The following is a 13,938-nucleotide window of genomic DNA, read 5'->3' as shown; positions in this document are numbered from 1 at the left end:
CGTATCTGCTAGCTCTTAGTCAAACAACACAGAGTTCAACCTTTCAATACATACATGTAAGAGAATCACTAAAAAGGAGTTAAGGCTTGGAACAACATTACCAGCTTTTTTGCGAACGCTAAGCAGAACACTACTGCAATATACTGGGACATGAGAGGTACACAGAGAATCACAGAACAGTTGAAGCTGGAAGGGACCTGTTGAGATCATCTAGTCCAACCTTGCTGCTCGAGCAGTACAACTGCAGCAGATTGCCCAGGACCATGTCCAGTCCGGTTCTGAGTATCTACACAGACGGAAAATGCATTGCCTCTCTGGGCAACCTGTTCTACTGTCTGACCGCCCTCGCAGTTAAAAAGTACTGTTTTGTGTTCAGATGGGACTTCTTTCTTTTTCCTTTGTGTCCACTGCCTCTTTTACTATCAGTGGGCACTACTGAGAAGTATGGTTCCCTCATGTTCATTCCTTCCTGTCAGGTGTTCATAGATGTCAGTAAGATCTCCCCAAAGTCTTCTCTTTTGATTGAACAGCCCTAGCTCTCTTGGCCTGTCCTCTTATACAAAAGATCATAGAATTACAGAATAGTGAAGGGACCTTTAAAGGTCATCTAGTCCACCCACACCCTGCCATCAGCAGGGACATCTTCACCTAGATGAAGTTGCTCAGAACCCAGTCCAACCCGACCTTGAATGTTCCCAGGGATGGGGCATCTACCACCTCCTTGGGCAACCTGTGCCAGTGTTTCAACACCCTCATTACAAAAATGTCTTCCTTACAACTGGCCTGAACCCACCCTCTTTTAGTTTAACACCGTCACCCCTTGTCCTATCACAACAGGCCCTGCTAAAAAGTCTCCCTTAAGTATCAAAAGGCCACTACAAGGTCTCCCCAGAGCCTTCTCTTTGCCAGGCTGCACAACCCCAACTCTCTCAGCCTTTCCTCACAGCAGAGGTGTTCCACACCTCCCATCATTTTGGGAGCCCTTCTCTGGACCCCCTCCAACAGGTCCATGTCTTTCCTGCACCGAGGGCTCCACAGCTGGATGCAGTACTCCAAGGTGGGGTCTCACCAGAGCAGAGTAGAGCAGCAGAATCACCTCCCTCGACCTGCTGGCCTCGTTTCTTTTGATGCGGACCAGGATTTGGCTGGCTTTCTGGGCTGCGAGCACACATTACTGGCTCATGGCCAGCTTTTCATGCACTGGTACACCCCCAAGTCCTTCTGCACAGCACTGCTCTCAATCCCTTCACCCCCAGCCTGTACTGATACCGGGGATTGCCCCAACCCAGGGGCAGGACCTTGTCCTTGGCCCTGCTGAACCCCCTGAGGTTCACATGGGCTCACTTCTTGAGCTTGTCCAGGTCTTCTGGATGGCATCCCAGCCCCCAGGCATGTCAACTGCACCACTCAGCTTGCTGTTACCTGCAAACCTGTTGAGGGTACACTAGATCCTACTGTCTATGTCATTGCTGAAGATATGAAACAGTACTGGTGACAATAGTGACCCCTGAGCAACACCACTTGTCACTGATCTCCACCTGGACATCGAGCCATTGACCCCTACCCTCTGGATGCATACATCCAACCAATTCCTCATCCGCCAAACCATCCATCCATCAAATCCTCTCTTTAATCTAGAGAAGGGTGTTGTAGGGGACCACATCAAAGGCCTTAGAGAACTAGATGCATCAGCCCTGTAATCATCTTTATGGCCCTGTGCTGGACTCGCTGCAATGTGTCTGTATCTTTCCTGTACTGAGGATGCAGAACTGGATGCAGTATTCCAGAGGCTGCCTTACAAGTTCTGAGTAGAGGACCAGCCCCCTCGACTTGCAAGCAATGTTTTTCCTAGTGCAGCCCACGATATTGTTTGCCCTCTTGGCCACACGTGTGCATCACTGGCTCGAGGCCAGCTTACTGTCCACCACGATCCCTAGGACCTTCTCTGCAGAGATACCTTCCAGCCAGTTGGTCCCCAGTGGGTACTGATGTCTGAGGTTATTCCTCCCCACATGCCGTACTTCACATTTCCCCTTGCTCAACTTCATGAGACTCCTCTCTGCCCAGTTCTCCAATCTGTCTGGGTCCCTCTGAATGGCAACACAACTGTCTGGTGTATCAGTCACTCCAGCACTGCCTCTGAACTTGCTAAGGGTACATGCTGTTCCATTTTCCAGGTCACAAACGAAGGTGTTTAACAGTACTGGCCCCACTGTTGACATACAAACCACAACAGAAATCAGAGCTGCTATATCGTCAAGATCAAAAAAACTCAGCAAGGGACACTTTACGGTTTCAGGATTTAACAAATTTATCTTGTATTTTCAGGAATAGATCAATAAAACTAACATGTCCAGTGACTTGACTGGTTGTCAAGGTGTCTGTCCTAGCTGTGAATAGCCTGTGATGACCACTGTTTCCTCTCACAAAAGGTTTTCCTGCAGCAGTCAAATCTTGCCAGTGCCAACATTAGTCAACATGCAAAAAGTGTAATTCACAATTATTTCCAACCTTCCTACTCCAGGCTCCTAAAATACTGTCTCTGGAGATATTCTCTAGGCATTCAATCTGCCTATTCTCCAGGGACTAATGATAGGCAATCTTTGTTTCAATGCATTTTGATTGTGTTCTATTTAACTAATTCTGTACAACGAGAATGTTTCATTTAATAAACTTGGTATTATAGTTCTATATTGGTAGCTGTATATTTTTCAAAAAGGAGTAGCCATGGGGATTTAATTTTTTTCTTTGTGCTATGAGAAGGGATACCTGATCTGTAATCAATTGTATTTGCTATAAGACATGAACAATTTGCCATACTGGTCTCAAATTTGCTTTTGGTGAATTTTAGCAAGCACTGTTTTTTCCCCAACATCAACTGTAATCAGGCTTCCTGAAAAAAGGAAAACAAAACTGATTTATATCCAACTCTAAACAGGTACAAATCTATGGGACTAGATTAAACAGTCATAATGCTATGGTCTCTGCATTAAGCTGGTTATTTCAGCAGACAATTACAGTGCATATTGCTGTAAATCGCTCCATACTGGGATGTCAGAGAACAAATACTGGAAGAGGTATCCTCCGTAAGTTAATGGGAGGCTTCCTAAGAAGCTGCTGATGGCAGCAAGCATTACATATACCCAACTGAGGTCCTCTCATTTCTATAGGACCCAGGCAGCTGATGTCACTAGTGCTGCAGAAATCCTCAAAACTGTCCATGACATTGCAATAGGAATTGATAACAGCAGTTACTTTTTGCTGCAGAAACAGCAACAAAGCAAATTTCAATGACAGCTTCTTTGTCCAGCAGAGACCTGAAAGCAATGAACGGGTCAGGGGTGAATTTAGACTAGAAATCAAAAAGCACAGAGGTCATTGTGCCTCAGAAGGGCAACAGGAGAGAACAATGAAGAGGTAGCAGAGCAGATACAAGTAATGTTGCGGCTGCAGACAACAGCATATAGAGACAAAGGCCAAGAATCCCTTCATTAAATGCTGCCAGCACTTCCTCTACTAACTGGAAAGAAATCTGCTCAAGTCCTTCACTGCTGCCTGGACTTCACTGACTGCAAACCAAGAATGCAGAGAGTGCTGGAAAGGAAAAGAGGAGAGGGGAAGTAGAAAGGAATCAAGAAAATATCTGACCACTGGATGTTTAGGTCGGTGGTTGCAAAACCTTAAATTTTTGCTCAAGGTGTTTCTGGGTTGGATGGTTCACACGGATATATTGTTGAATTTTTGCTACTGTGCTTTCTGAAAGCTGTCAGGGAATTCTTTCTTTCCTCCAAGATTTTCTTTCTTTTATGTGCAAAAGCAGAGCTTGTAAGCAGATAATTACTAAACTAATCAGTATTATTTGTGAACTACGCTCCTAACATTCAGACTGCATTAAGCTTATCCAAATTAGTGTTCATACAGTCCCTAACCTTCCACTTGCCTTCAGCTGTACATTTCCTCATCCTCTCTTGTGCTGCGCTGGCACTTACCTAATCTTCTGGGGAGCTGGACTGAAAAGATAAACTGGCTGAAAACTAAGCACATTTTTAAAAAACTGAACAGCATCTGACAGTTGCTCCCCAAAACTTGCTCCACACTGGGGGTCAAACAAGTGCTAGTGTTGGCCCAAAGAAAGCAGCAGAAACTCACAGCAAGGAAAACAAGCAGTACCTTGCAACACCCAAGTAGATAGGCTCACACTGGAGTGGAATCATCCCCGTTTCAGTTTCACTGAGAAAGAAGCTGGCAAAATGAGGGAAAAGGTAAAGCTATTCCCTCACTTTTACCTCATCAGCAGTGAAACCTGTCACTCATGAGCAGCTTTAGGATTACTAAAGAGATGTATCAACTGGTGCTACCTATTTTTGTCCACAAGTCAGTCACCGCTCCCTAAGAGAACAACAGGGATACTCTGTTCCTCCTCAAAGACCTTCCTAATGCCTCTCCCATAACTTTCATTGCTCGAAAACATGCTTTAAGCTACTAGAAATCTTCATTACTTTAGCTTAAATAACAGCCCTTATAGATTCTGCATCACGGTTATGTCTTTCCTACTTCACTGTTACCGCTATGCTCCCACCCCTGTGCCCTGCAAGATTAATAACTCCAGTTTCTACCCCAAAAGCATAAAATAAAGGTTATCTCTTGTTTTTACCTGATGTGCTCAGTGTCAGTTTCAACAGCTATATGACTGCTTTTTAACATGAAAGAACCAGGTATTTTTCAGTAAAATATTCTCTAATGCTCATTAAATTAAATGATATTTCACATACATTCAGTTGTAAAAATACACTAACCTTTTCTTCTGGATTTTTCTGGAAACCATTCAATTTGATATCTATATTTAGGAGAGTAAAGAAATATTTCAGTTGTACTTTCCACTTCTGAAAGTTCTCAGAATCTCTAATAAAATGGCCTCACTTCCTGATTAAGGTTGAATTTTCAAACCTTAAAAATCACTGTAATCATGTTCCCTAAGTGGAACTGACAATAAGGTTTCTGGTTAGGCTCTGTTAGTCAATAAATTGTATTCCAGGGCTATTCTGTCATATTTACTCACTGGTGATTTAGGGCCCTGTGTTTCCAGAGGCCATCAGCAGATGGAATTGCTGCCCATTTCATAAGACCTATTCCCTGCCCTCTGTAATTACAATGCAATTAGACAATACAGCTACAACAATATAATAATTTACTGCCTCTGAAAAGGGCTGATCCCAACCTCCCTGCTTCCACCCCTGTGTTTTGACATTCATGCGATTCCCAGGGAACTTCCTAATCAGAAATAAAGTGAATAGTTTTCTATTCTAGGGTTAGCAAATATCAGCTCAAATAGGGAGACAGCAAAACAGATGCAGCAGTTTTGGAGCACAGAGGAACAGAAGTACAACTGAAGTAGCAGCAGGTGACAGATCTATCTCTGAGTGGCCAGTGGCATTTTTGTTTCTCCTTTCTTACAGAAGCCTTTGATTGTTGGATATGTTAGTAAGAAGCATGTAGGAACCCCCAATGACTGTTACATCCACGCTTACCTTACACATCCATATGGCACCTGAGTACCGTGTGGCCTGCAACTTTTGTCAGAATATGCCACAGCAATGAAATAATTTTAAGCTGCAAATATAACAATGGCTTGGGAAAAGAGTTATTTCTCCAAACAATCCTAACATAGTTTTCTTGGACTACAACTATGAAAACCAAAGAACTGTTGTAAAGGTCACATATAGTTAAATCCTGAATAAAACCTACATGGATACTCACCTTCAGCTAGAACAACTTCCAGTTTTGTACAAAATACAACATACCTACGGAATTATTTTGCTTCCCCTCTACTGCAGGATTTAGTGAATAACCAGGCTTAGAAATATTTTCAGTAAGTGACAGACGCTTCATCCAACCCCTAGAATTAAATAATACAAGAAAAAGTCCTTACTGAGAAAGAATTGTACCTGCTCAGCTTAAGAAAATTTCTACAGTACTTTGAGTTTATTTATGAAGTTTTGTACTTAAAATTAGTCGTGGAAACAACCGCAGTTATTTTAGAGGCATACTTCTCTTTGCAAGGACATGCAGTAATTAAGACTTCAAGATTTCCTAAGCAGAGTTCTATTTGTACATTCATTCTCTAAGTGAAAAAATGACCCTTCCTATTTTTTATTACTTCTTTCTGTATTTCTATTATAAATTCATCTTCTACTGAAATCCTTTCATAGCTTTGAAGAACAAAAGGTCTAACATTATTTATTACATGTTTTTGTTTATTTGTCTAACGCTTTTCCCTGAGCAGTTTACTGTCATTCCTGTTGCTTATGCCTTTATACAATGAAAGGTAACACCATCCATAAAACCAAATCCATGTACAGTTTGAGCCACAACAGACACAGAACTACCTCTGACATAAATACGGATGCTTCGCTAAGCAAACAAGAAAATCACTTCACAATGGAACACAAAGAATAAAATAATATACAAATGGAAAATAAAGGAATTGTTTAATCACAGTATGTCTGACTGGAATTCCTGTGTGATGTATTATACTCACTGCAGTAGAGGCTGAGACTGGTCAGATGCATATGCCTCTTGAGGTATCTGAATGAAAAAAATATTTAACAAGTTGGTAAACAAAGTACTTCATTATTTATTTTTTCAGCTTTATTACATGCTTATCTTCTTCCTTCTACAATTGAATTGGGAAACAGAATTTTTAAATCAGATCGGTACACACATTACTAATAAGATACAAAACCTGTTCCACTTAAATCTTTTTTTTATTTGCGCTGCTTGGGAAAAATGTTGAAAAATAAATTAAGACTACAAAGACGACACTCACCCAGAACGAAAACATACCTATGCAAGTAAGATATGATTGCTTTAAACTTCAGGTGTTTTATACATCAAAAGACCAAAACAGAAGCTATTTTTATTTCAGTTCTCAGTTGTAACATTTTTGGGGGGTAACAACCCCCTCTTTTCATTAAATAAGACAGGGTGCTGCTCGAGAGACTGTAGAATTTAGTGTACAACTTCCAATATCCCTGGAAAAGGCAGAATTATGGAACTTAGCTGACAAGATCTGCACATCAGCAAGCTCTAAGTGGAAGGACGGCCACATGCAGACACAGGAAAGCACATGTGGGTAAGGAGAGAGCTAATGTCAGAAGTAGGAGCTGCATTCAAACTCCTCAGTGAAAGGAGCTTGGATCCACTTTTTGCACCTCTGACTGGTAATGAAGAGATTTCCTCTACTATGGAAAGAAAAGCCTTCATATAAAGTCTATGGCAACCCAGGAATGATTAAAATAGGCAAGTGAGCTGCAGAATGGTTCTTTTCCAGATGAGCCGAAGACTGGGTATCACTACTGGACTATCAGCATACTGGCTGCAATTTTAAACAAATCATCGACATACAGTGGAGATCATTCACAGCACTAGGAAAACTCTGGGAAATAACACCTTGGTGTAGGTACCAAGTGATGACTTATTTGGCTTGCACAAGATATTAGCAACACAGTAAAAACAACCGTCTTAGCAATGACCTAAAAAGCAACATGCAGAGATCAACCAGTAGAAAGGACTGCTAAAAGGCTCCCTGGAACAGAACAGGTTCTTTAGAAACAGTTTGTGCAACAATTATTGCCTGATGTTCCAAAATATGGCAATGGGATAGTTGGCAGAAAGTTACTGACTTTGCCAAATACACCCTTTGAACGAATCAGTCTGGTATTTACACACAACATTATCCAGAGACCAAGCAAGGTCAGGAGGATAGCAGAACTGCTACTAAACCTCTCTGACTGGCTAACATTGCTCAGATAGATGTCTAAAGTTTAATGAACTACCACGGTACCTCAGAAGGAGAAGGAGCTATTTTGTCTGCTAAAAATTAGGTTCTTAGCAAAACCAGTGTATTGTCAATTGGTTGATAGGTCTCTCAAATCATAAAAGTTACACAAATAGCATCTGTGGTGACTGACTGCAGGTAGTAGGAACAGCCTTTTGTCCTACTCTCTTGCTTTAGGCAAGGAAATTCCTGCAAAACTCAACTGATTTTTCTCATCTGAGCACTTATTTATACAGTCAACTACCTGAGGGGACTCTGGATGTGTTCCAAAAAGAGGCTAATGCTTAAAAGTTCTAAGTGCCACCTAACAATTTTAGGTGCACTTCAACAAACTGGGCAAAAAAAGAAAGCCTGAAAAAGGTGAAAGCACAAACTTACAATCACAAGGCCTGTCTGAACAAGCAAGCCATAGAATAGATAATGGAAACGACTTGTCAGCTGGGGAGAACCTGAATCCTACAAAACCTGTCCGTGTATCTACAGCATCTCTAGTGAAAGAAAAGTCTTTTTTACAATCCTACGTGGTAGAATCGAAGCTAGGACTGTGTATCTCAAGCCTCCTCCCCTGACCATGTGAAGTACAAAGAAAGCCAAGACTCTTTGGAACAACAGGAACAGATGGTATATTTTCTGAAAAAATTCACAGCCACTCTGGGCCGCATCACCCTTACATGACATCACATCAAGACGCTGTGTTCACATAAGATCATTTCTGAGGATGCAGTAGAAAGCAAGCTTCTACACAAGCACATTCCACGTTGGCTCTCAGAGTGGCTGAAGAGCCACACTGGTGCAATCTATATATGCAAGTATCAAGGACAACAGGCCAATGCCATTCCTTACAGCACTGAGGAAAGATTTAAATGTTATACTGTCCCCATGCTGCGTGTGACCAAGCTGCCAGCAGCAAGCTATGGAGGTCTCATGCAAAAAAACCCAACAAATCCCAAACAAAAAAATGTGAGTTATCCAAACTATTTGGTTGAGACAAAGTAATTTGCAATGTTACAATGCTGTGTAAAAACACTCACTTCAGTAGGAGCATCTCTTTTTTTGTCATCTAGGAAGCAGTTTTGTTCTTTTAAAAAAACATCTTATACTGGAATAAGGCTACATATATAGTGGTCTTTGGACTGGTGAATCCACAATGCTAAAGACAGTGTAACAATCACAGGTTTTAAAACAATCTCAGTTAAAAAGTAGAAACCTGTTTCTTTCTAATGGTTTCACGAGCGTGTCATAGGTAGGTAGAAAGCCGATTGCTCAATTGAACTGAAAGAGAAGTTTATAGGCTAGCTACCAACTGCAGCAAATATATTAAAATGTAGTTTAATTAGTAAATCAGGAATGCAGAATTATCCATATAGCAGAAGAATTACCCCATCATCATGCAAGCAGACATTTTATTCTGCACTTCAGATTATGTCTTTCTTTTTTAAACAAAAATTGTCTAATCATTGGATCACAGCTAATCTCATAATGAGTAGTCAAAGGTATATGCTTGCATGATTAACCTAGATGGTTATCTTTCAGTTCCTGAAGGGAACGTACTAAAAAGTTTGTGCTCCATGGCTTCTTCGTCTTTGTTCCTGGCTTGTTCCTCAAATTTGAAAGGTTATACCTTCATGAAATACCAGGGAAGAGATACATTTGATACATTACTAGAGAGAATGTGCCACACACCTTACAACTGTCTTGCCAACAAATTAATTTCAGCTGTGAGCCACCAGGCCCTTTTGTACATAAAGAATAGGAGACCAAGTGGGTCTATTAATAATTAATAGTTAAATATGTGTAGCAGGAGACTTATAATTTTTATACCTACTGGATTTATCTGTTCTTCCTCCTGACTATATGTGTTACCACAAAACTTCTGTATAAAAGAGATTTCTGGAGAGGAAGGTCCTAGGAAAAACAAACAACAAACAGAAAAAAACACAGTAACTAAAGGAAGTTTTCATTGCCTTAATTTCTTCACAACTGTCCATAACTCCATAAATTGCGACATAACTCTGTAACTGAGGAATATGTATCAAAGCTTCTGATAGGCAATGGATTTAAGTGGTTGAACAGTCTACCTAACTACATTTTGAAACTCAACATATGAGAGGTCAGAAACTAATAAAAGCAGCTGGGGTCAGAATTTATTATTTCACTTAGTGTTCTGGAATCCTCCCTGAGTTTGGATTGGAGATTAACACTTTCCTCTTATTTTTTAAACTAACAACTGCAATTTTGGTAAGTTGCCTGATCCATTTCACTAAAAATATTTGTACTCCCATATAGAATACTTTCTTTAATGACTATGCAAAGGAAAAACTTCTCTTGGGGGGGGGGGGGTGGAACCTCCAAGGTTGGACCCTTAGGTTTCAAAACTAAAACGTTGTTACTAACATTAATAAAATAGCTGTCAAATTAATCTTTGTTACGTATCTCATCACCAAATTGCTCCTGCACAAATATGCACAAATACATGAACACATAAACTTACTGAAATTAAAATATCACAGGCAGAGTGCTAGAAGTATCATCTATTACATTTACAGACAAAAACCCTCCACCTAACCCTCACACAAATCCCCACTCCATAAACGGAACAAAGAGCCAAATAAACATGCCTTAAACCATGTGTGTTGGATGTTACCACATTTTAACTCCAGTGGATAACCACAGGTACTTTCAAAATCAGACGATGCTTCTTTCGTCTGAAAAAACTATTGAGCAACTATGAAAGGTTCAGATTCAGGAATTCATAGTCATAGGAAAAGTTTCAGCAGATTTCAGTGGGCTGTAGATAAGATCTGTATTAACTCAGAGTAAGTGGATAAGAAAAGACTGTCCACTCAGGTCTTCAAATTGGTAAAAGGCCAAACAAAAAAAAAATCTGGAAGAACACTAATAGCACCTTGTGTCACTTAACAGACTAGCTAGTCTCTGTATTGCTGGAGTAGAATGTACAAGATGCAGGTTAAACGTATCACATAAAAATACCAAGGAGGTACCAGTAAAACTATTATGTAATGCCAACATGCTTGCTCATGCAACCTGCTCTAAGGGAGTTACTGAGGAAGATTTTAAAGCTTTAAATGAGGGTACATGCCTTTACTTTTAAAGTAACTTAATAGTACACTTAAAATCATGCACCTAAATATCGCTGCCCAAACGTATGTTAAATTTAAAAAGAAAGGATATATTAACAATATTATTTTTTAAATAACACATGCAACTATAGTTACATATTATTATCTGTATAGATTCCATTTATATGACCATTATGTGTTTTGATTCTATTTATTTTATTCTGCTGAAACACAATACACATATCTAAATAAAAAGGATATCACTGCATCAAAGTTCAAACACTTCCCAAGCCAGGAATCCTGTTATAGTGCACATGAAGAATGGAGAAATAAAGAGAAAACCTATTTTTCAAGTATTAAAAATGTGCTGGTCATTCTTCTAAAATATAATCTAAAACTGTGGATCTAATGAGTGCACACGCAGTTCATTAAGCATGAACTTCATGCAACACTTAAGTTGAAATAACATGGACTCAGGCAACGGCCACAGCAATAGTTCATGGAAAAAACCAACACAGAATGAAAAAAGAATTCTGTCCTACCTGTATTAATTATTTCAGTTGTCAAAGCCATGTCCTTATAATTAAATGGCAACCTTTGCAAAATAAAATAAAATAATTATAATTATAATAGTTATAATAATAGTGATAATAATAATAATGCCATTAAACAGTTGTATGCTCTGCTTTTCAGCCCTATGAACCCAAGGACAGCTGAGGGCAGCCATCTCGAGCCTCTGCTGTGGGGACAGCACTCGCCAGGCAGTGACAAGTGCACCTCTAATGCTAACACCAACGGTGAAGGACCCCCAGGCTGTGAGGATATACCAGCTACCCTGCACAGGAAAACCTTAGTCTGGGAGGTACATTACATCACCAATCTACATATTTCCAAGCCAATACCGGGCCACAAAGCTAGTACAAAGAAGTGCAGCTGCTTGGAGTTGCCATGTCTAAAAGAACACAAGAGATCATGTCATGAAAACGGAGTCAAGTTAAAGTTGTGGAGAAATAACATCAGCAATTTTATTTAATAGTGTTTTCTTTATTCGCTCGGAGCTGAGGCGTTTCAATTCTACTAAAATGTTACTCAGGAGGGTCTGGAGGCCGCAGCTCGGAGCCCACACGGGCACACAGGATAAACGGGGCCACATGCAGCGCTGAGAGCCACTAGGCCCAAGGGCACGCACAAGTGCTCTGAGGGCGGGGAGAAAAAAACCCCAAAACCTAAAAACACGCGTTTGTGAAATAACCGGAGACAGCTGCTTTGCACTGCATGTCCACTGCAGGCAGGGGCGGTTCCTGTGTGTGGCTGGATGGTGTTCTCCAGTGATCAAACCCACCGCTGGGCTGGGGGGGGGCGGGGGGCGGCGGGCCGCCTCTCCCCGGGTCGCCTCCCTGCTCCCTGCGCCGCACCTGCCGCCGCGCTCGCACTGATACGCGCAGCTGAGAGCGGCACCGCGTTACCACCTCCTCCTAATGAGCTCCATTTCCTCCACGTCACTCTCCGTCAGAGAGCCCTCCACGATGGTCTCGTCGCTATCGCTGTCCCTGCCGCCGCCCTGCTCCCCCATGGCTGCCGCGCAACTCCCCTCACACCAGGCGCCGGCAGCCATCTTGGAGCGGCCTGCCCCGGCGGCGCGCCGCTCTCCCGCCGGCGGCACCGACAGCCGGGGCGGGGGCTGGGGGCGGGGCTGGCGGGGCTGGGGGCGGGGCTGGGGGGAGGGCCCGTCCCCGGCAGGCTCAGCCCCTCGAGCAGGGTAAGATGGGCGTGGCTGGTGGCAGAAGGGACAGGCGGGTCCCCGCCGGCGCCGCTGGGGCGGGGTCTGCCTGGGGTGGCGGTGCTGTCCCCACGCCGGCGGCCGCGGCAGGTGGTACCCTGTGGCTCCTCGCTGGCGTGGGGCCGCTGGTTCTGGCCGTGTCAAGCGCATCGTTCAGCAGAGCCACGAAGTGCTCTTGGCATGCGCTGACCTGCGTGTCATCTGAAATCAATGCCTTTTTCTAATTCTTGCGCTTCCACAGCCACGTTTAAGCAGCTAACCTCATTTGGCGTTGGCGTCCTGAGCACAATGAATGGTACGTGTGTTCAAGAGCTGGAATACACTTGAGATAACCAACTATTAGTTGCCAGGATTTTCACAGTATTTGCAGTAGCACTTTCGTACATAACCCAGCAATCAGCTGTTAATCACAGCAGTGCTTTCCTCAGGCAGGCCCAATCTGCCTTAGCTTTCCTTCCATCCCTGCAGCAGCAGGGACAGTGCTGCTCCTGTGGCCTCTATCAGTGTGAAGCTGGGCTGCAGGCAGGCCACTGCAACGGCTACAGATACAAAAACTTGATGGCCCAAAGTGTGATGTCATATACTTGCACAGACTGTAAATTCCAAATCATGATAGTGACTCCTGCTCCCAGTAAACTTGATAAAATTAGCATTGTTAGTACTTGCCAAACCATATTCATCACCCGCTGCTATGGAAAAACTGTGCAAAACAGAGCAAGACACTAAAGGCCATCTTAAATTACATATCAATTACATGTAATTGTTGCAAGTGTGTACAAATTGCTGTTTTGCTTTGACTTAGTCATATCCATGTGCAATTATAGCAATGGCTGTGCGTATTATCAAATTACTCCAGAAATCTCACTGGAAATACTTTACTCTTTCCAAGTAATGAAAGTGTGATTATCAAGAAAACATGAGTTTTAAGAAAGAATCATAGAATCATTTAGGTTGGAAAAGACCTTTGAGATCATCAAGTCCCACTGTTAAGAAGCTGGCAGGGAAGATGGGTGCACAGTAGTAAGTTATTAGGATTTATAAGCATCACATTGAAGATGATAGTGTATTTACATGGTAAAAGACTGAGCTGGCATAGATGATTTCATCATTGGCCACAACCACTTTGGGTGGAGTTCTTACAAAACGTTTTCATCAGCGTACCCTTTTCTGAGGCATCACATTAATGTTTTACAGCACAGTACCATATGGAGCTACTAGCAATACTTCTAAATGTAATGTCA

At 42.1% G+C, this 13,938-nt stretch overlaps 1 protein-coding gene across 10 annotated transcripts in view; it reads right to left on the bottom strand.

The window, feature by feature from the left end:
* ANKRD31 (ankyrin repeat domain 31) overlaps positions 1 to 12,612 on the bottom strand; it is a 75,650-nt gene extending 63,038 nt beyond the window's left edge. For 7 of the 10 annotated variants that reach the window (XR_013925138.1, XR_013925139.1, XM_080373308.1 and 4 more), the window contains exons 1-6: positions 12,387 to 12,612; positions 11,460 to 11,512; positions 9,663 to 9,742; positions 6,539 to 6,585; positions 5,802 to 5,896; positions 4,797 to 4,837 (exon numbers count right to left, since the gene is read on the bottom strand). Coding sequence is in view for 7 of the 10 variants with exons in the window: in XM_080373308.1 (XP_080229434.1) it covers positions 4,797 to 4,837; positions 5,802 to 5,896; positions 6,539 to 6,585; positions 9,663 to 9,742; positions 11,460 to 11,512; positions 12,387 to 12,532 (462 nt within the window). In the remaining 3 variants the exon portion in view is untranslated. Of the gene's footprint in view, positions 1 to 4,796; positions 5,763 to 5,801; positions 5,897 to 6,538; positions 6,586 to 9,662; positions 9,743 to 11,459 lie in introns of those variants that run through there. The other 3 variants (XM_080373311.1, XM_080373315.1, XM_080373310.1) reach the window with 3 other exon arrangements.
* Positions 12,613 to 13,938: the final 1,326 nt, after the last annotated feature.

The sequence above is a fragment of the Falco punctatus genome (assembly GCF_963210335.1).
Source record: "Falco punctatus genome assembly, chromosome: Z".
Taxonomy (NCBI): Eukaryota; Metazoa; Chordata; class Aves; order Falconiformes; family Falconidae; genus Falco; species Falco punctatus.
Note: the sequence above shows the minus strand (reverse complement) of the source record. Positions and strands in the feature narration are given on the sequence as shown.